The 20921-nt window shown below is 30.0% G+C and overlaps 1 protein-coding gene across 1 annotated transcript in view; it reads left to right on the top strand.

Moving 5' to 3' along the window:
• LOC129989419 (sushi, von Willebrand factor type A, EGF and pentraxin domain-containing protein 1-like) overlaps positions 1 to 20921 on the top strand; it is a 520410-nt gene that overhangs the window by 408921 nt on the left and 90568 nt on the right. Inside the window, exon 5 of the mRNA XM_056097956.1 lies at positions 13738 to 13911. Coding sequence (XP_055953931.1) covers positions 13738 to 13911 — 174 coding nt within the window. The remainder of the gene's footprint in view (positions 1 to 13737; positions 13912 to 20921) is intronic.

Raw genomic sequence — 20921 nt, 5'->3', positions numbered from 1 at the left:
GCAATCATTGTTATAAATATGAGAATCACAAAGTTTGTTTCCATTCAAATTACAGAGAAAAAAGGGGTTTTTTTAAAGGAGGGGAGGGAACTGTTCTTAGTGTATTTCTTCGAATTTCATAAACATGCACTTGCAGAATGTGAATTTAATAAACTTATATTTTTACTAAATATAATGTTAATTGTTACTTAGATTCAGGTATAAAATAATAAAATTAGAATAATAAAAAAAAATCTTTATTTTAAACGAGATAAAATCAGTGGTTGTTTTATTTTAATCTTTCACTAGACATTTTTTTTTTCAAAAAAGATTAAATAAATCTATATAGATGAGTGCAAGAAATACAAAAAATAAATTAAACTGAATAATTGCAAAAAATAAACAATATAAATAATTATATTCACTTAGAACTATTTTCTAATAGAATTGGTTGTTTAAAAACATTTGTTTTACTGAAATTTCTTTCAAGTGAAAACTGAAGTGAGTGACTTACTGAAATTTCAAGCTTTTTTGAGATTAAAAAAAATAGCGTTATTCGTTAAAGCAGACATTAAACTGCTAAAAAAAATTTAAAGGAAGAAAATGGTAGAGTTTAAAATACGAATCCCTTAGCAATGTGAAATTGAAAGAAGTAATAAACACCTGACATGAGAAACAAAATATATGAAACGCCCAGAATAAAAGTAGCTTCAGAATGGAGCATTAATTTAAATAAACTAATGAATCTAATATTGAATAACGTTATTGTGAATAAACTAATCTAAAAGTTATAAAAAACTGCGATGACGTTAAAACTTCTGATTTCATCAGAAGTCTTACAGTTTTGTGATTTGACAGATATAATCTATTATAGCAAGAGACAACCACCAATATTAAGTTAGGAGTCTTTAAAGCAGTTATGAAAATGATGTGATTACTTTCACGAAACTGTCGCGTTAATGAAATTCTTTAATGGTATTTCAGCCACATTCCCTTATTAAAAGGAAAGATCTGTCAGAATATTCCTTTATTGTGTAGATCAAAGACTAGAAAAGAACGATTCTATTGAAGGTCTCCTGGTCGCAGAACTCAAATATGAATATGCAAAATGCCGCCTTGATTAATTAACGATTTCACAAGCTCAAAGTTGCAATCACAGTTAACCGACCGTTCTCTTCTTATTAAATACTTAGAGGCACTCGCGAAAAGGCACGTTAAACACTCTTAATAATGATAAATTAATGTCATAGGGTGATTACTACAAAGTGAGGAAAGGGAAATGCGTAATGAATTTTCATTATTTCCGACTTCTTAAGCCTATAATAAATCGCTCTTCGTTTCGTAAGGATGGAGATAATGAAGCAAAATCTCTTCATTATGGAATCAGGCTGTCTCGGGCCTGATGTGAAAATATCAGCATTTGCATTTTGCAAAACCCTCTCACCCATTCGGAAAAGATTCTGCAGCGCCCTGGTAATGGGATTTATCGCGAGTTGCATGTTAATTTACGGCGTCGCAGTCGGAAACATTCGGTTTACCCTGCTAAAAGACATCGTTTCCATTGTATTGTAGAAAGTCTTTGGAAACGCATGCACTTTAACACATTGGAACTAATGAATGCATGTAGTAATAGTTTATTTGAAATGCCAAAGTTAATTCAGAAATAGTGCGAAAATTATTTAAGAAAGGATAGTACTTAAATAACTTCTCTTTGGAAGTACGATGAGTGGTTTGAATGTGTGTAGAATGTTATATGAAATAAAATATATTATACAATAAATCAAACAAAAGTTCTTCTAATATGAAAAAGATGTAATCAGAGTTTTTTTGATAGCTTTATTTGTAGCTTTTTATTTTAAAAACTTTCTGGTATTTCTATAAATTTTATATTTATTGACTAATAGTTTTATTGGTTGATTTAGTTTTATATGAAATGAAACATATTGCACATAAATCAAACCAAAGTTTTTCTAATATGAAGGACATGTAAAGCTTTTTCTGTAGTCAAATTTGCCATCATTCTGTTTTGTTCTTTAAAAATTTTTGGCCTTTCTATAACATCTCTTTGGTCTTTCTATAAAATTTTATATTTATAGAATAATATTTTTATTGTTATATCAAATGAAATATATTATACATAACTTAGACCAAAGTTCTTCTAATATGAAAAAGATAAGAAGCTTTTTCTGTAGTTAAATGGGAAATAGCTCTGTTTTGTTCTTTAAAAACTTTTAGTTCCTTCTATAAATTTCATATTTATTGAATAATAGTTTTATTTACTGCTTTTTTTAAGAATTTGTTTTGGAGACTATGAAAAGGATCTCATATGCGAAGTTTGCAGTTCAATACCGACTAATTCGACATTTCATTCTTTTGATTTAGTTTAGTTTAATTTTGTGAAAATTCTGAATTGATAAATTATGTGAACCTACTATAGGATGGACTTATTCTTTTGAGCCTTTATAAAATGACGAGATAATACCTGATCTAATAGCCTCTCCCAACCCCCTCCCTCCCCCTAATTCAAGGAAATTAACGTTCAAATGCAGATTTAGCATTCACAGGTTCATTTATATATTATGGATAATGGAACTGGATGCCGAACCTCGGTCTCGAAGCTGAGATCAAACCACAACCCCACTGTAACTCTTGATGGGCTCGCCAAATCTTGACGCGTAATCGTCTTCTTGTAGCACGTTCTTTTTTAGGAGGCCAAACATAAAATTTGTAGAAAGGACAATTATTGACTGTTTGTCCTTACGTCAAGAAATAAAAATATAAAATTGTATTTATTTATATCCAGTTCATGAATTAATAAATCTAAAATCCTTCTCCTTGTTTTTTCCTCTCTTTATAAATTTTACAAATTACCTATATTACTTATTTGAAATCAGTTTCTTCTGTTTAAAATTTCATATAATTGGATTGGTAAAGTATAATATAATGATGATAGAAATTTTTAATAATTTTTGAGTCCAAACTATTTTTGTATAAAATAATATTATTTTTTACTATTATACAAAAATATAGAATAGTATAAAATAATATGAAAATAGCTAAACATGCGCCACTAGAACTGAGAAAGAAATCTAAAAATTTCCTTGAGAAACTTATTTAATTTCTTTCAATTAATTAGAATATTAACTATCTTATAAATAAATAAATTTCAAACATTTTGAATAAAAACACTTTCTTTTTAATTCAAAAAATAGTTATTTGGAAAGGAAATCCAGTTTTGTATTAAATTTCCTCTCAAAAAGCATTGGTAGCGATATTTAAAGAAAAACGATGCAGAGAATAAAAATCGTTATCCAACTTGATTTAAATATTTAAGTTTAAACATTATTACTATTTAAATTTTATTAACATTCAATGAAACGACATTCATTGCCTATCTTTACTTGGTCCATTAGACGAATTCGCTTTACATAAAAAAAATATGTTTGAATGATTCAATTTAGATGAGATTATGAGATTTGGATTCAATTTAGCAGAGAGGATGAATTTGGAAAATTGCGAATGAATTAGGGTCTGAAAAATAATGGATTAGATAGAAGAATTAATGGATATGTATCCACATTTATTGGTATGAATGTAGAAATTTTTCATTTAAATCCCACATTTCAAACCGTATAATTGCTCGAATTCTTTCATTTAGTAATGTATTTCTCGCCCATGTAATTTTTATTTTTTTAATACTTTTGAGAATTACCTAAGGAGAGAATTATTTAAGAATTATTTCAGTTTTGGTAATTATCTCAAATTTGCCTAGCTTTCGTTACATTTCATATATTAGCATGAACTAATTGGTTAAAAGGAAAAATCGTCCATTACTTTAATATTTAAAAATAATCTTTCCAGTATTACTAGTTTAGTTACTGATTGTAAATCATGTATGCCATGGATATGTAAATCAAAAATGCCGTGAATACTGAGTGTAATATATACCATGGATTTATAAACCTTGTATCTTTAAAATATCGAAATATCAATCGTAACGTTGAACTAAGCAGTTCGCACAGTATAATTATTGGGAATAAAAAGCGGATAGATAATTAAATGATTAAGCTTATACTCTTACAATATTTGTACATATACCATTATAATGTCAAGTTAAAAATTCACAGCTTTTAATAATTTGACTGTATACATGCGAAATAATACTAATGTGATCAAAAGCTACCCGGAACTGGGGCATAAAATAAAAAATATCAATTTATTGGTCAAATTTTATTGAATTTCCTTTAAATCAATCTCCAATTGTAATATGTCTCTAGCGATGTTTTTTCCCATGATCCTTTTTATGAAACTTTCTCGAAATTCGTGATAAATTCTCTTTTATACAATTAATGAACTCAAACAGTGACTTCGAAGGGGCAATTTTAAAAATGAAAAAAAATCCCATGGTACTATATCAAGGGAATACAGAAACTGAGGAGCCGTATTTGAGGATTTTTGTCAAGCATTCACGAATAATACCGTCACAGTAAAAAAACGCATTATGTTTTACAAAGTTCATGGGTTATTTCTCTATTGCTTTCATCGTTTTCTATACTTGAACTTGTTCGTTAATGCCTTTAATTGGTAAATGACGATCCCTAAACATCTCTGATCTGATTAACATATTGATGGTAAGATGAAGTGGAAGGTTTTTCGAAGCATGGTTGATCTAAGACAATTTCCCTGATTTCTTTGAATATTTTGTTTCACTGAAACTTTCTTTTTTTTGATAAGAAATTATTTTTAAAAGCTTTTCGCAACATTTAGATGCTTACATAACTGAGCCGGTTGGAGTTTTCACGAAACACCTACAAAAAGGCGGAACATTACTAACTGCATATTACTAACTGCAAAAATCTCGATCACTAATCTAAGAGCTAGCAAATTTAGAAAGAAGTTATTTCGATAAAAATTAGGTGCTCACTATAAAAAAAATTCAAAATTTTAATCAGATTTTAAATTAAAAAATAATTGAAAACTTTGTCTGTTTCAATAACAAAAGAAATTTAGGGTGACCACAAAGTCTTTTCCTGATAACATAAAATTTTGAATTAAAAAAACATGAAATTATTGCATAACTTAGCATTTGGTTATTTCGGTGTAGTGTAAATATATTTATGATAAAACCACTGACGTCAATAAATTTTAATGTGAGTCCCCTTGGTAGCTTGAAAAAGTTGAAGGTGATATTCCAGTTCTATCCAACATTGAATCTATTCTGCTAAACACGCCATCTGTAATTTTAATTCTAATTATATCAACATCTTGTATGACTAGTCTTTATCGAAAATGTATCAATAACGGGTTGAAAATACTCTGTACTTTATATAACTTCCAAATTGACATTAAATAGTAATGGTCGATTTAAATTCAAGGTGTAGAGTTACACATAAATCTTTTCCTTCGTTGATGTCATTTTGATAACAATCGAAGTTAAAATCACTACTTCTGCATTAGCTGCGTTATCTTTTTGACTAAAAAAGTGTTAAAATCACAACTATTCCATATTAAGAATTTACAATATCGTATTCAATGGTCCTTTCAAGATAGTTTTTAAAATAAAGGATTGACTTTATGACCATCCTGTATTACCGAAAAAAACATTTTTACTTCACATTAAAATTTCAAAAAATAAGCATTTCAATAATATCAATTTTACTTTTGTACATTTTTCCTGAATTTTAATAAATGTTTAGTAAGATTATAAATATAGTTAGCAGCAATGCTTTTCATTGTATTAGTAAATGAATTTATATATATACTAGCCGCCTTTGGCGACCAGCCGGTTCGCCAATCTTAATGTTCGTTAAAATTTTAATAATTAAATATTTTATGCAATTTCTACTTTAATAGCTTCTTCATCAAAATATTTTAAAACTTCAAATTTTGATTATCATATAATTCATTCATAATATTATAAAGGCCTTCAGTCATAACGTAATATGTATCTCTCTCATTTTCTGTCAGCACCCGTAGAATTTATGCTTTAAATTAAAGTGGAAAGAATTTATCTTCAATTAATATAATAATATTTTTTACTGAAACAAAGCATTTTTTTATAATCTGATTACTGAAAATAGAGTCACTCAGCGTTTAAACTTTATGGGCACTAAAGAATATTTTTTTAAATTTATGTAATATCTCAAGAGTTGGTCAACAAAATTTTCTTAGATTCATTATGAGCAGATCGATTCATTAACAATGTTTAAATTTAAATGCATCAAACACTAAGAAAATAAAACGAATCGTTTAAAATAAACGGTTGAAAACAGGTTTTAAAAAAACTACTTAAAAAACGTTGTACTTAAAACTATAAGCATATACATGTTGTCATGGCAACAATCAGAACAGAATGCGCATGCGTGAATTTTCTTCGCCGGTTACGTAACGCAAATACGTGATTTTTTCTACGCCAGTTGGGGTAACGCTATGCGGATTAGAAATTTTTAATTTCTTTTATTCTGTTTTATTTTAATTCAAAAGTACTTCAGAATGAATCTGAAAGATTGATTCATTAACAATGTTTAATTTTAAATGCATCAAACATTAAGAAAATAAGCAGAACCGATTGAAATAATCCGCCGAAAAATTTTAACCCTAGCCTCATTACTGTTGGGAGAAAAAAACAACGGAAGCCTTTCTCGTTTGGCGCTGGGGATAATGGAAGATTTTTTTGGCGGAAAAGTTGGCAGTGGGGAAAATGGAAGATTCTTTTGGCGGGAAAGTTAGTTTTTAATTAATAATTAAAATTCTAATTAAAATTTCAAAAAAAGGGACCCCAGGTGCACATTCCCGACCTCTAAGGTATACATGTACCAAATTTGATAGCTGTATGTCAAATGACCTGGCCTGTAAAGCGCCAACACACACACACACACACACATTGAGCTTTATTATAAGTACTAGCCGCCTTTGGCGACCAGCCGGTTCGCCAATCTTAATGTTCGTTAAAATTTTAATAATTAAATGTTTTATGCAATTCCAACTTTAATAGATTCTTCAGCAAAATATTTTAAAACTTCAAATTTTGATAGTCATATAATTCACTCATAATATTATAAAGGCCTTCAGTCATAACGTGATATGTATATCTCTAATTTTCTGTTACCCCTCGTAGAATTTATGCTTTAAATTAAAGTGTAAAGGATTAATCTGCAATTAATATAATAATATTTTTTACTGAAACAAAGCATTTTTTTAATAATATGATTACTGATAATAGAGTCACTGAGCGTTTAAACTTTATGGGCACTAAAGAATATCTTTCTTAATTTATATAATATCTCAAGAATTTGTCAACAAAATTTTCTCAGATTCATCATGAACGGATCGATTCATTAACAATGTTTCATTTTAAATGCATCAAACACTAAGAAAATAAAATGAATCGTTTAAAATAATCGGTCGAAAACAGGTTTAAAAAAACTATTTAAAAAACGATGTACTTAAAACTACAGTACACTCCCGATTATCCACGGAATTGGGTGGCGCGGCCACCGCGGATAATCCGAAAAAAGCTAAAAACGGGTATAGCAAAAGAGAAAAAAGTCATTCCAACTTTGAAAAATCGTTTTATGTACAATAAAACGTAAAATAAACAGCAGGAAATGTTTAACTAACGCTTAATATTTTAGTATATCACTCAAAACTCACCTAAAATGCATTTTGTTAATGAAAACAGAAAAGTCCTTTGTACTTACGAGAGGCGTCAAGGATACACAGAAAAATTAATACATATGTACTGTTTTAATACTGTAATGTATTATGTAATTACAAAAGCATAACTGTAAAACTACACCTTTTTGAAGAAATCAGTCATTTGTGTTTGCTTCTTGCTTTGGAAACATTTTCTCTTTGCTTATAAGAAAAAAAGAAAAAAAAAACTGAAATCCGGCAGCCGCGGATAATCGGGAGTCTACTGCATAAGCATATATCAAAAAATATATCTAACATAAATACAATTTAATTACAAAAGCATGCAATTAGCCTAAAAATAATTTAAATCATTGAAAACAGGTTAAAAAAAACCACTTAAAAAACGATGTATTTAAAACTATAAGCATATACAAAAAAATATATAACTAACATAAATACAATTTACTTACAAAAGCACACAACTAACCTAAAAGTAATTTAAATCGTCCGTTGTTAATGGTTGCCATGCCAACAATCAGAACACAGTGCGCATGCGTGAATTTTCTTCGCCTTTTACGGTAACGCAAATGCGTGAATTTTTCTACGCCAGTTGGGGTAACGCTATGCAGATTATACATTTTTAATTTCCTTTATTCTGTGTTATTTTAATTCAAAAGTACTTCAGAATGAATCTGAAACATAGATTAATTAACAATGTTTAATTTTAAATGCATAAAACATTAAGAAAATAGATAGAATCGTTTGAAATAATCCGCCGAAAAATCTTAACCCTAGCCTCATTACTGTTGGGTGAAAAAAAGAACTAAAGCCTAAATCATTTGGCGTTGGGGAAAATGGAAGATTATTTTGGCGGAAAAGTTGGCGGTGGGGAAAATGGAAGATTTTTTTGGCGGGAAAGTTAGTTTTTAATTAATAATTAAAATTGTAATTAAAATTTTAAAAAAAGGGACCCCAGGTGCACATTCCCGACCTCTAAGGTATACATGTACCAAATTTGGTAGCTGTATGTCAAATGACCTGGCCTGTAGAGCGCCAACACACACACATTGAGCTTTATTATAAGTATATATATATATATATATATATATATATATATATATATATATATATATTGTAATTGCATTAAATGCATTTATTGTGTGCAGCTTAAATTGCTGTAATTAAAAATAATATAAAGACAGATAATTCATAGCTAAAATATCATCATACAACTATGACTATGAATGAACGATCGAATCTCATTTAGACAAATACAGACACTATTCTTACATTTCTATTTCGATAAAATTAAAATAAATAATTGAATGATTAGGGTATTAACCAACTCTTCAAAAAGATCTAAAGAATTTTTAATAAATTCATTCATAAGCAAACAATCTTTATTCTCAATGAAAAAATGTCCAGTATTTCTAATTTTCTCTGGAAAAAAAATGCAAGACCCGCTGTAATGTACGAGCTTCAATTCCGTCCAAATTGCTCACAGGCATTTTCCTGTTCGCCTCAGTGAGTTGAGAATTCTCAGCGAGAAAGGTAGATGAGGCGAACTTCTTTTTTACTATCTACTAAGAAAGGATGGTTTTCATCATCCTATTTGAGCTATAAGAATTCTTATTGCTTTTCATTTAGAGGGAGTAACACCTGGTCTGAAAAAGACTGGAACTTTCTTCTAGAAGAAATATTACTCTCGTACAGAACTAGGTTTCAACATTTGAGAATTTTGTTCAACACAACCATATCTTTCACCTGGATTAGAAGTTTTCCTATTCTTTTCTATATTTTGCTATTTTCGCAAGATCGTCTTACTTATAGCTTTGTATTATATTTCATGTTATAATATCGTTTTATTATAAAAATATTTAAGGTTGTTTTTGTTTTTTTACCGGCGTTGAATTGTTTTGAAGTTTGATATTTGAAAACTTAAAGCAGTTTTTTCAAAGTACAGCATAAAACATTTCAATTTAAATTTAAAATTTGTTGCAATTCCTATATATTTACTTTAACCCTTTAACTGTTTTGCACTTATTATTTTCTAATTGGATGACACTTTCTGTTTCGGGAAGGTGCTACCGATTCAATTAAGGATCCCTAGAAAACCTGAGGTGTTTGGGAAATATGTGTAACTTTGTACCGAAATATCGCATCTTTGAATAATTTAATTTCAAAGTAATAATTAATTGTAAATTTTAAAAGCAATAATTCTATACCCATATAAAGATTAGAAAGATGAATTAATTTTCAAATTTTTATAATAGAATCATGAAATTAAAATGAAGTCTTCTTTTTAAAATAGTAAAATGTCATTTAAGTTACAGATACAAATTGATTGTCTCATACAGACTTCAACCGTCCACTCCTGCACAAGATTGTTATTATGGTCTAGTAGTCAAATCTCAGCTTCGTGATTAAAAGGATCCATGTTCGAAAGCTAATTTCACAAATTATTTGGCATATATGTATCTTGGTGCACGTCAAATATATATCGGATGTCAAAAACTTTTCCTCTGCTGTTGAACAGAAATGTAGTTTATAAATTACCGGCTCAGGCATCATTTCTTTATCTAACCATTAATTCAAAATCATGAGTTCTTTCTGAAAAACGCATTCGTATATTTTGAAATAATAGGATACGTAAAAACGCATCCTATTTTGAAATAAAATAATCCTATTTTGAAATAATAGGATTCGTAAAAACGCATCCTATTTTGAAATAAAATAATTCTATTTTGAAATAATAGGATTCGTAAAAACGCAATCCTATTTTGAAATAAAATAATCCTATTTTGAAATAATAGGATTCGTAAAAACGCAATCCTATTTTGAAATAAAATAATCCTATTTTGAAATAATAGGATTCGTAAAAACGCATCCTATTTTGAAATAAAATAATCCTATTTTGAAATAATAGGATTCGTAAAAACGCAATCCTATTATTTCAAAATAGGATTCATTATAGCTAAATAAATTACATTTAGCGGAAATAATACGGAATATATATTATAAGATCCTGGCAATTATCACATAAAACAATTTTGTTTATTGTTGTTTCTTAGATGGTTTTTAAATCTAATGAGATTTCTATCTTTGCAAACGACAATTTATTGCTTTGTTTTCTTAATTCTAAATGGTAATTATGAAACGCAAGATAATATTATATTTCGAAATTATGATGCATTCCTGCATTACCGATCAACGTAATGCCAGAAACCGCCTGATCATGTAAAAAAAAAGTAGCGAAACTAAGTGCAACCATACACACTTTCACTTTGGCTTGGTGTTATTTTAATAGCAGTTGCTGTGGAAATCTAGATGTATTTTTAGCTTAATTATTTACTTACAAATATAATCAACGTACTGTCTGACTAAAATTCTTTTCCTTTACTATACGAACATTTCATGTAAATTTATGCCATACAGCAGAAAAATTTCCCGTGTCGCTCTGAATCCTCAAAATGAAGCCTGGCTTGATAAGTTTATATACAATGAAATTTAGGTTAGCAAAAGGTATAATAGTACCTTATTAGTGCTATTTTCTGACATCTTTGATTATCTGAACTAGTTTAGACTAACTTCGGAATTTAAGATTGATTAGCTGGTTAAAAGGGTGTGGAGGGGTAAAATACGAAATACTGAAAAGGACATCACGCATATGAGCATAAAAACAAGAACAGCTAAAATAAACAAGTTGCGAAAATACATTGCAATCCTCAATGGAGCAGTCTTCAATTCATTTTCAGATCATGCCAGTTGACCATAATAACATTCGATTTTATTTGAGAAAATACATTTATTTACAGGTTGATCGAAAAATTGATCTGAAAGTAAAAAGAAAATTGAAAAGGAGCTTGCTTAGGAATCTATCTATATTGTCATTTCAAGGGCGAATGAATTTGTCATTGTAGGATTAGAAAAAAATCAATCTGTTGACCAAGTAGGTCTGGGATATGTTAATTTTTCAAATTCGGACATTTGTGGTGTGATATGAGGATGCCTGAGATAGGGTTTTAGTTAAAAAGGCAATGTTCTTAATCTAATTCTTTACAGACATTATTTGACATCAAAATAAGAAAAAAATCTGTTTGAAATAGAACTTTAGATATTATACAATATAAGATTTAGTGTCGATTCACCTGAACATTACGATCAAGCAATTCGAAAATAAGCTTCAATGTCTAACTCATCTCGGCTATTAATTTATAATCTAACTGAATTTTTCATGTATTTAGGGGAATTTTCAAATCGCATCCAGAGTTTCTTTTACTGGCCCATTTACACTATGCAGATTATTCCTGCAATGAACTATCCTTCTACTGAAGCATCTCAATCGTCTTTAAGTAAATACATTGAAAAAGACTGTCCAGTACTTTTGACAAAAACAAGTCACTTTCCTCATAAGATAAGCTAGTGACATTGCTCAATATTTTTTTTTACTTCCCCTGCATGTATTTGTAGAATCAGGCTTCAAAATTGAAACTTTTTATCATAAAAGAAATAAATCCTATTAATATAATTAATACATTGTTACTTTATATTAGGCGAATTTTTTATTTCATTGTTATTCAGAATGTTTCTTTTTTCATTTCTTTTCTGTTTAAATATAAATATGAAAGGCTAATTAAAGCAAAAGGAAAGAGTGTGGATGCCAAAACGACTTCTTATTAACAACAGTTATTACTTATGGCTGCCAATTAATATTTTTGAAAGCTTTGTCAATATTGTGGTAAACATAAATGGCTCGACGATTGGTCTCATGTTCTTGACGGCGTGTCATGATTGCCTATTGTACCAGAAGATTGTCTGTCTCTAAATGGACAGTTATATAATTGGAGTGCGGTTGCCAAAAGGTCTTCTTATTATTAATAACAATTACTTATTACTCATAATTAATATTTTTGAAACCTTTGTCGATATTATGGTAAACATAAATGGCTCGACGATTGGTCTCATGTTCTTGACGATGTGTCATGACTGCCTATTGTACCAGAAGATTGTCTGTCTCTAAATGCACAATTATATAATTGGAGTGAGGTTGCCGAAAGGTCTTCTTATTATTAATAACATATTACTCATAATTAATACTTGTGAAACTTTTGTCAATATTGTGGTAAACATAAATGGCTCGACGATTAGTCTCATTTTCTTGACGACGTGTCATGACTGCCTATTGTACCAGAAGATTGTCTGTCTCTAAATGGACAGTTATATAATTGGAGTGCGGTTGCCAAAAGGTCTTCTTATTATTAATAACAATTACTTATTACTCATAATTAATATTTTTGAAAACTTTACCGATATTATGGTAAATATAAATGGCTAGACGATTGGTCTCATGTACTTGACGACATGTCATGACTGCCTATTGTACCAGAAGATTGTCTGTCTCCAAATATACAATTATATAATTAGAGTGCGGTTGCCAAAAGGACTTTTTATTTTAATAACTATAACATATTACACATAATTAATACTTGTGAAACTTTTGTCGATATTGTGGTAAAAATAAATGTCTCGTACGATTGGTCTTCTGAACTTGATGGCGTGGTATGACTATCTATTGTACAAGAAGATGTCCGTATCTAAAGGAACAATAATACAATTGGAGTGTGGATGCCAAAATGACTTCTTATTAACAATAACTATTACTTATTACTGTTTATTATTATTTTTTTAAAGCTTTGTCGATGTTGAAATAAACATAAATGGCTCAAACGATTGGTTTTATGATCTTGACGTCGTGCATGAATGTCTATTGTACAAGAATATTGCCCGTCTCTATATGTGCAATTATATAATTGGAGTGTGAATATCACAACGATTTTTTATTATTATTAATGACTATTTCTTACTAGTGATAACTAATATTCCTGAAAACTTTGTTGATATTGAAGTAAACATAAGAGGTTCGACGGGTGGTCTCATGATCTTGACCGCGTGCCATGACTATCTATTGTACAAGAAAATTGTCCGTCCCAAATCGACGATTATATAATTCAAATGCCATTCCATAATAAATGATAATTCCATTCCTATGTTAGTAAATAATTTCAAACTTTACCTTACTTTAATATGCTGTTAACTAACGCTTTTGAAACGTTCTTCTTGCAGCTCGCAGTTGCGGAGATCCGGGTGAAGTGAAAAACGCTCGCCGAGAAGGAGAAATCTTCACCTTTACGAGCCGAGTGACTTACCACTGCGATCCTGGATACGAACTGGTGGGCAGAGCCAACAGATACTGCGAATCCAAAGGAGAATGGAGTGGGGTCCTGCCTTCTTGTCGACGTAAGTGTTTTTCATATTAACTACATATTTTAAATCCTTCCCAGTAGTTTTTTTTACCCTTTGGATGTATTTATTTGTGTCCATCTATCTTTTCGTTGTGCTTTATCCCCAAAATTGTGGTACTTTCTGCCCCTCCTAAATGTGAACTTTGGAATTTAGCAGGGAAAAACTGAATGTTAACGGATGAGTCCGACAGCATTTCACCTCCTAAATCTTACACATGAGCACATCGGTTTGGCCTGTAATATATATATCGTTGTATTAATCAATATATATCTAAATTTGTTTTCATAAACAATTTAACATCTAGTAAATAATAGCTAAATGAAATTCTGAGTTTGAGGTTACATATTTGTGGCTGAGTTGCATCTCGGATATATATACTATGGCTAATGTTATTATTCTGTTATTATTAGTAATAATCAGTAAAAACAATTAATTTATCTATTACTTATGCGGCTAGCCGATTATACATTGGTCGTAACATATATATGGCTACTTATACTGGTTACTCCAATTCGCCCGAAGGCACACAGAAAATTCTGAATGACCAGATCGTCGTAACAGCAACTCAAGCGGGAAGTGTGGTTGAGTCCTAAGGTCCCTCACCGGTACAACCCTTCCCTAAGGAAGTACGTCCCGTCATCGAGGGGAGGAGTCAGACTCTCACCTTTTTCTGTACTCACCTGGGAAGCGAGAACCAATCACATGCCGGAAATTTCTTATCCTCAATTATAAGGTGCTCCCCGTGGGATATATATGGTTGATAAATTTTCTTTTACCATATTTATATACATAAGTTAATATTAAAGTCATCAGTATTGAATTTAAACAAATACATGCCGCATTTTTAATCGCAACTGCGTATGTGTTGTAATACCATTAATAGAGGTATTTTGAATCCCTTTTGTGTCCATTACCTTAAGCAGATCACAAAATACGATAAAAAATATGGCTTACAGTAAAGTGTCATAGGATATTCCTTCATAGAATCCAAAACAATATCAAATTTCAAGAAATAAATCAAGAAATATTTCGATGTGACTATGTTATTGTATAGCTCACTCTTTCCAAAACATCACCACCTTTGGTACACCTCAATATTTACATATTCTTTCATAGATTCTATGAAATTTTAGATACCTGTTTCTAGAATTCCAATGATTTTACTATCGAGTTTTCTTGATTGTGTTTATTTCTTCAAATAGCAGAATTAATAATGTCCCGCATCAGTTCTTTCACTGAAAAACAACCTTAATGCGCATGATTCTGTTTGAAAAATATTTTCCTTGTAGAATAAGTTGTAAAATTTCCTGAAGTCAGACATTTCAATTCAAATTTGTTTATAGCTCAACAAAACCGAAAGAAATGGCGCAGGGTTTTTATGTTATTTTAAATTATTTCTTCGTATTTTTGTCTCAAGGAATAAAGCTACCAAGGATATGCACGGAATCCACATTAGATTCAAGGTGAAGTAATAAATACATGAAAGTAAGAATAATTTGTACATATTTCAATACAGTTGAAAGCGTATTCTGAGAGGGTTTATTTGTTGTTGTTGTTTTCAGAATCAAAGTAATATTACTTGAAGCAGCATCAGAAATCTTAAAATTCTAATAAATGCAATACTATTTTTTTGTCTATTTATTTACGGAATTTTGCATTATTCTATTTGGGTTTTCTGTTTTGTAAATATATGTTCTTAAAATTTATTCATTAATTCAATTGAAAATTAATTATTTGTTCACATTCTTACTTTCTGAAAAAACTGGAATTGAAACTTGATTTATTTTTCTTGGAAAGAAATCAGTTTTATTATCTGCATAGCTTACAATTTGTTTAGACGGATTTACTTTTGTCACACTCGTGTGTTAACAAGGATTAGTCACTCGCGAAATAGCGATTTACAGATATTCAGTGTAACGTCCTGTATTTAGGAGCAGATTTTTCAGAAGACGACACGCACATATTAGTAACATATATATTATTTTCATGAGGTTTCTATTTCTTTCAAGTTCCGATGGACCATAAAAAAGGATAAGAAATGAGAATAAAATGATTTTGATGCCAAAAGTTTTGTGCAAACAATTGATATCAATATAAGTGCTTTTGATTATGGCATTTGTCAAATAGGATGAGCCAGGTTCTCAGTTCTCGCTTTGAAGAATAAATACCACAGTCAGTGGCGTGAGATGGGCCTTAATGCTCCTTTGAAGTCTTCTTTAGTCTAGAAGTTATTCAAGTTTTCTTTTAAGGAAATAAGATGGGATAAGAATGTTAAGACATCTGCCTTCCAAAGTCACAATTTTGGCGTCTTGGTTACCCAACTCGTTACTTGATATTCCAGCATCCTGTATTTCTGTCGAACATTTGATCAATTCATGGAACAAAAATTCCACTTGTAGTAAATTTGCGCCCTTACCTTTAATCAACCCTCATCGAGAACTCGATTTAGAGCCGAGTGATTTCTACCTCTTCCATGAACTGTAGAGTTAAATTATGAAATCAAAGCTTCCAGGATAGTGAGGAATTTTAAAAGAATGCGAAGGCCCATTTCTCATCACAAACAGCAACGCTCTTTGGAAAAGGGATTGGAAACCTGATTCACGGATATGATAAATGTCAGAGTCTTCACGGAGATTATCTCGGAAAATAATCGTGTTTGCACAACTTTAGAAAATACGTTCATTTTGTTCTTTGCCCTAGATTTTTGTATTCATATTCATTGTATATTGATTGAAGAGAACATGAGCATCACTGATATAGTGTGGAAAACTTTGTAAGCCGTATTCTGCTTATTTTCTTATCCTATAATATATTACTTCGACAGCTGCAGAATCATCTAGTAAATGAAATTGTAAATTAGATACTTGTCATTTATAACAACAATCAAAAAGCGCCAAGAAAAAATGTCGCCAATTTGGCGATTTAAATGGTCAAACTATATAGCATGTTATTCGCAAGTGATTTGGTCTATATTTATGCACTTGAGTATATTTTTCAATTTGCTGAAAATTTTCCATGGCCCTTTTTGATCTCTGTTATAACCAATAAGTATTTTAAACTATAGAATGAATAAATTTGCATTCCATACTAAAAAAGCTCCCCTTTCTGTTATTTCAGTATCTTCATTCGTTTGAGAATTACTGATTTTTAAATTGCTTCGGATTTTTCTATTACCATTTATGCGGACTCTCATACATTAAATTGTTAAAAAAAAGAATCTAAATTATAATTTGGAACTTTTTTCTCTTATATTTAATATATTCTTATACACAAAAACGTTTTAATTATTCCAGTGGAATAAAACGTTTTTTTTTTAAATTCTATTCCTGAAATATTTACTTATCGCATTAATGGTTTAATATATGTTGTTCAATTTAACACCCTAACAAATTCCAGTTTTTTAATCTCTTTATCTGGAAAAATGTTCTCTCCTTGCTACAGTTTTTTTCCACTGCATTTGATCCTATTTAATGTGGAATTTTTCCTTTCTCCTCTGTCAAAATGCATTTCCCGGTCCGCTCTCTAACTTTTCTGCATTTACAAATTGCATTAGAGAGTTAGTATTTTTAGTGCGTCCAGAGCTGACAAAGACTCGAGCTGTTTTAGTGCGTTAACGTCATTAGGACATAATGATGTTTGACAAAGCGAGTTGGATTGACTTTCAATGAATTCAAAAGTTAGAAAGTGTTTTAAAGACGGGGAAGAAGATTTTACTTTGACAAGAGATAAATCGTGACGAGAATATAATAACAATGTCCTCAGGAAAAGAGCTTTTCGAACAGAAGTATTTTTTTTTTTCTTTCTTTTCTTTTGAAATATTTTGTGAATCGAAGCATTACTTTTGGCGTTCTTTTTCGATTTGGACATCAAGCAAAAAAAGGGGGATCTCCTCCAGGTTTTGTTTTTTTGGCGTGAATAAATAGAAAAAGAGCGAAAGTCTCTCTTTACTTTATCCGTTATGGACATGGCGAAAATATCCCTCTTTTTGATGCAAAAGTTTCCAAAGATCCCTCGTACATGTACTTCGAAGGAAGTTTTGTATCTGAACGTGGATGTCAGAACATTAGCAAACCTGTCAGAAAGTAATTTAAATTGGAGGATTATATTAGAAAATGTCAAAACTGAAAACTGTTCTAATGGTATATCAATATATATAATTCAGAACTTTCCATGTTTTTTTCTGATATTTAATTAATTGGCACATGCCTTTTCTATTAAATCATTGTTGTTTTGATTTTAGAACCCATAACGAATTAAAAATAGTTAAGGATTTTTTTAACTGAATAATGATATTTTTGATAACTTAATTTGAATTTTTAAATCTCAAATTCCATGCATTCATGTAGAAACAGAAAAACAATAGTACTTCAAACGCAACGAACATGTTAGAAAATATTTTTTTTAAGATATAGAAACTTTCACTAAAAGTTTCATATGAAATTTTTGAAAATTTATCATTGAATTATGAGTTATCTATTGTGTAACCTATTGGGGACTTTTCAATTTTAAATAACAAAATACACTCGCTTAAAAATAACTACCAATTGTGATCGCGAGATCCATAAAATTTGCCCTTGTTGTTCTGTTAATATTTTTATTGCCTCTCACTCTAATATTTTTGAATTGATTATATGCGTATTTCGTTTTTTGGTGATTCCCTTAAAATGCAAACATATTCAATGATATATATATATATATATATTTCACCCTTCTTATATTTTAATAGCATGACTTGTTATGCATTTAAACCTTATATACAGAGTGGCCATAAAACAACTTTCCCAGTTTGGTGGCAGCTGCAGTTTAAACGAATGAATAAAATGGAATTATATTCCATATACATACAATAAAAGGCATGAGAAAATAAATTCCGCTGAAAAAAATTAGTACCAAAAGTTGCCGATAGGGGAAATACTGGTGCTGTGGATATACAGTTATGATGATTTCATGAAACTCACAAAAGATGATCTTTTGTTTATCAACATTTGTGTCCCCTGGACACCTTGCAGCATTTTCAATATGCTGGCCTTCCCTGTGTACAATATACTGCATACGATGTATGACGCTCTCTACTTCTGCGCGTAAACTGTTAGTTTCGATGTTCATAACAGTCCGTTTTATGATCCGTTTCAAATAGGTTTGGAACTCCACTGGCGTACACGACGGATTTCAGGTACTCATAGGTTCAGGGCCCATATTAAGCACATATCAACAGTCAATTGCGAACAACAATCAAGGGCACATCAATAGTGAAGAACGAACTGCTAACCTTTTTTACAAGGAATGCATAGCACCGCTGTCACGCTCGCACTAGGAATTTTAGATAATCCATCTCGATATGCAAATTTCCTCGTTCGTGCGTGATAGCAGCGCCAGTATTTTCCCAATCGAGGATTGTGTCTTTTGAGGAATTCATTTTCCCATGGCTTCCGAGTCTGTATATGAAACGTGGTTTCATTCCGTTCATTCGTTTTAGCTGTAGATGCCACCAAATAAGGAAAGTTATTTTATGGCCACCCTGTATTTATGATACTCAGATTTGAATTGCGTATTTAAACTAAAATATAAATATTACACTTTGTTTAAAAAAGATATCATTGAATGACTATCGAAATATATATTGCATTGCATTCTATGGTTGTTGCTTTTGTTTTGTTGCATTATATTTTTTTTTATTTTTATGCATGTTTAAATTTTTTACTAGCTATTTATTTCATTTTTTGATATTTACCACGGTCTACATTTATGACGAAACGGCGTATAAGCATGTGTGAATTTGTGTTCCTTCCATGTAAGAATATTATGCCTTCTAATTTCGAAAACTATCATTTTTCTCATCCTTTTAGTCATACCACCCACTATCAAACATTAATCGACAAGAAATCTATTTTGTCATCCTTTCCGTTTCGAGAGCAAAATTCTAACAGTTTTATAAAAAAAAACTTATTCTAATATCAGGAATATTAAATACAAAAAAATCATAATTTCTCAAAAAAAAATTGACTTTTTAATGTAGCCACCTAACTTAAATGTATATTATCAGCCAGTAATTACTAACGAAGCATTAACGAAAATTATAATGTCAATCAACAGTGATTGACTTGACCCGTACAAAACAATACAACGACAGTCACTGATGATTGACATCTCGCTTAATGTATTAATAAAAACTCAGTACTTCTTTCTCTGTCTTCTTTTTACATGTGACATGAGTTCAATATGTAAACGCATACACTTTAAATCTTGAATTATAGTTTTTTTTCTGTCGGACTTCTCATAAAAGGTAAAAGAATTAAAGAAATAAGGAAATAAAAATTCTTTATTTGTTTTTAATCACATAATTAATAATCTGAAAATTTAAATTCCTAAATCTCTGATTTCCTTTAAATAAAACAATATACATCAAAAATGCGAATGTTTATTTTGAGCATTTGTGCTATAGAATACAAACGTCAAAATAAATATTTTGAATTATGAAACGAACCTATAGGATTTCGCAACACATTATGGGGGAAAAAGTTATATTTATATGTATAAAATTAGTAATTGTTTTATACTTTTCTATGGTGCATAAGTACTTGATGTACCAATAATGCCAAGATAAAAATGGAAACCATTGTGGCACAGAAAATAAATCTAAATTGCCCATTTGGGGATCGGTCATCGTCACAAAATAAAAGTAAAAGTAAAATTTAAATGGTACGATGTTCCGAAGTTAAATTATTCCATTACGAGTAGTTTGTGGTGTAACAAATTTCGCAAGGCAAGCTATTCGCATTTAAATAAATATAGTTTTCGATGTCTCATTCGAAATCTGTAAAATAGTGTTGATTTTTTATTGTATTACGTCGTCTACTGGAAGGTTCTAGACGAAAAAAAGCATCACATTTAGAAAAAGAAAGTATTAAATACTGAGCAAAGCTATTATAATTTTTGTTTGCTTGTTTTTGTTATGAGAGTGTTAAATAATCTTTTAAGGAGCATCATTTATACAATTCACAAAT

This window comes from Argiope bruennichi, chromosome 2 (genome assembly GCF_947563725.1).
Source record: "Argiope bruennichi chromosome 2, qqArgBrue1.1, whole genome shotgun sequence".
Lineage (NCBI taxonomy): Eukaryota > Metazoa > Arthropoda > Arachnida > Araneae > Araneidae > Argiope > Argiope bruennichi.
Note: the sequence above shows the minus strand (reverse complement) of the source record. Positions and strands in the feature narration are given on the sequence as shown.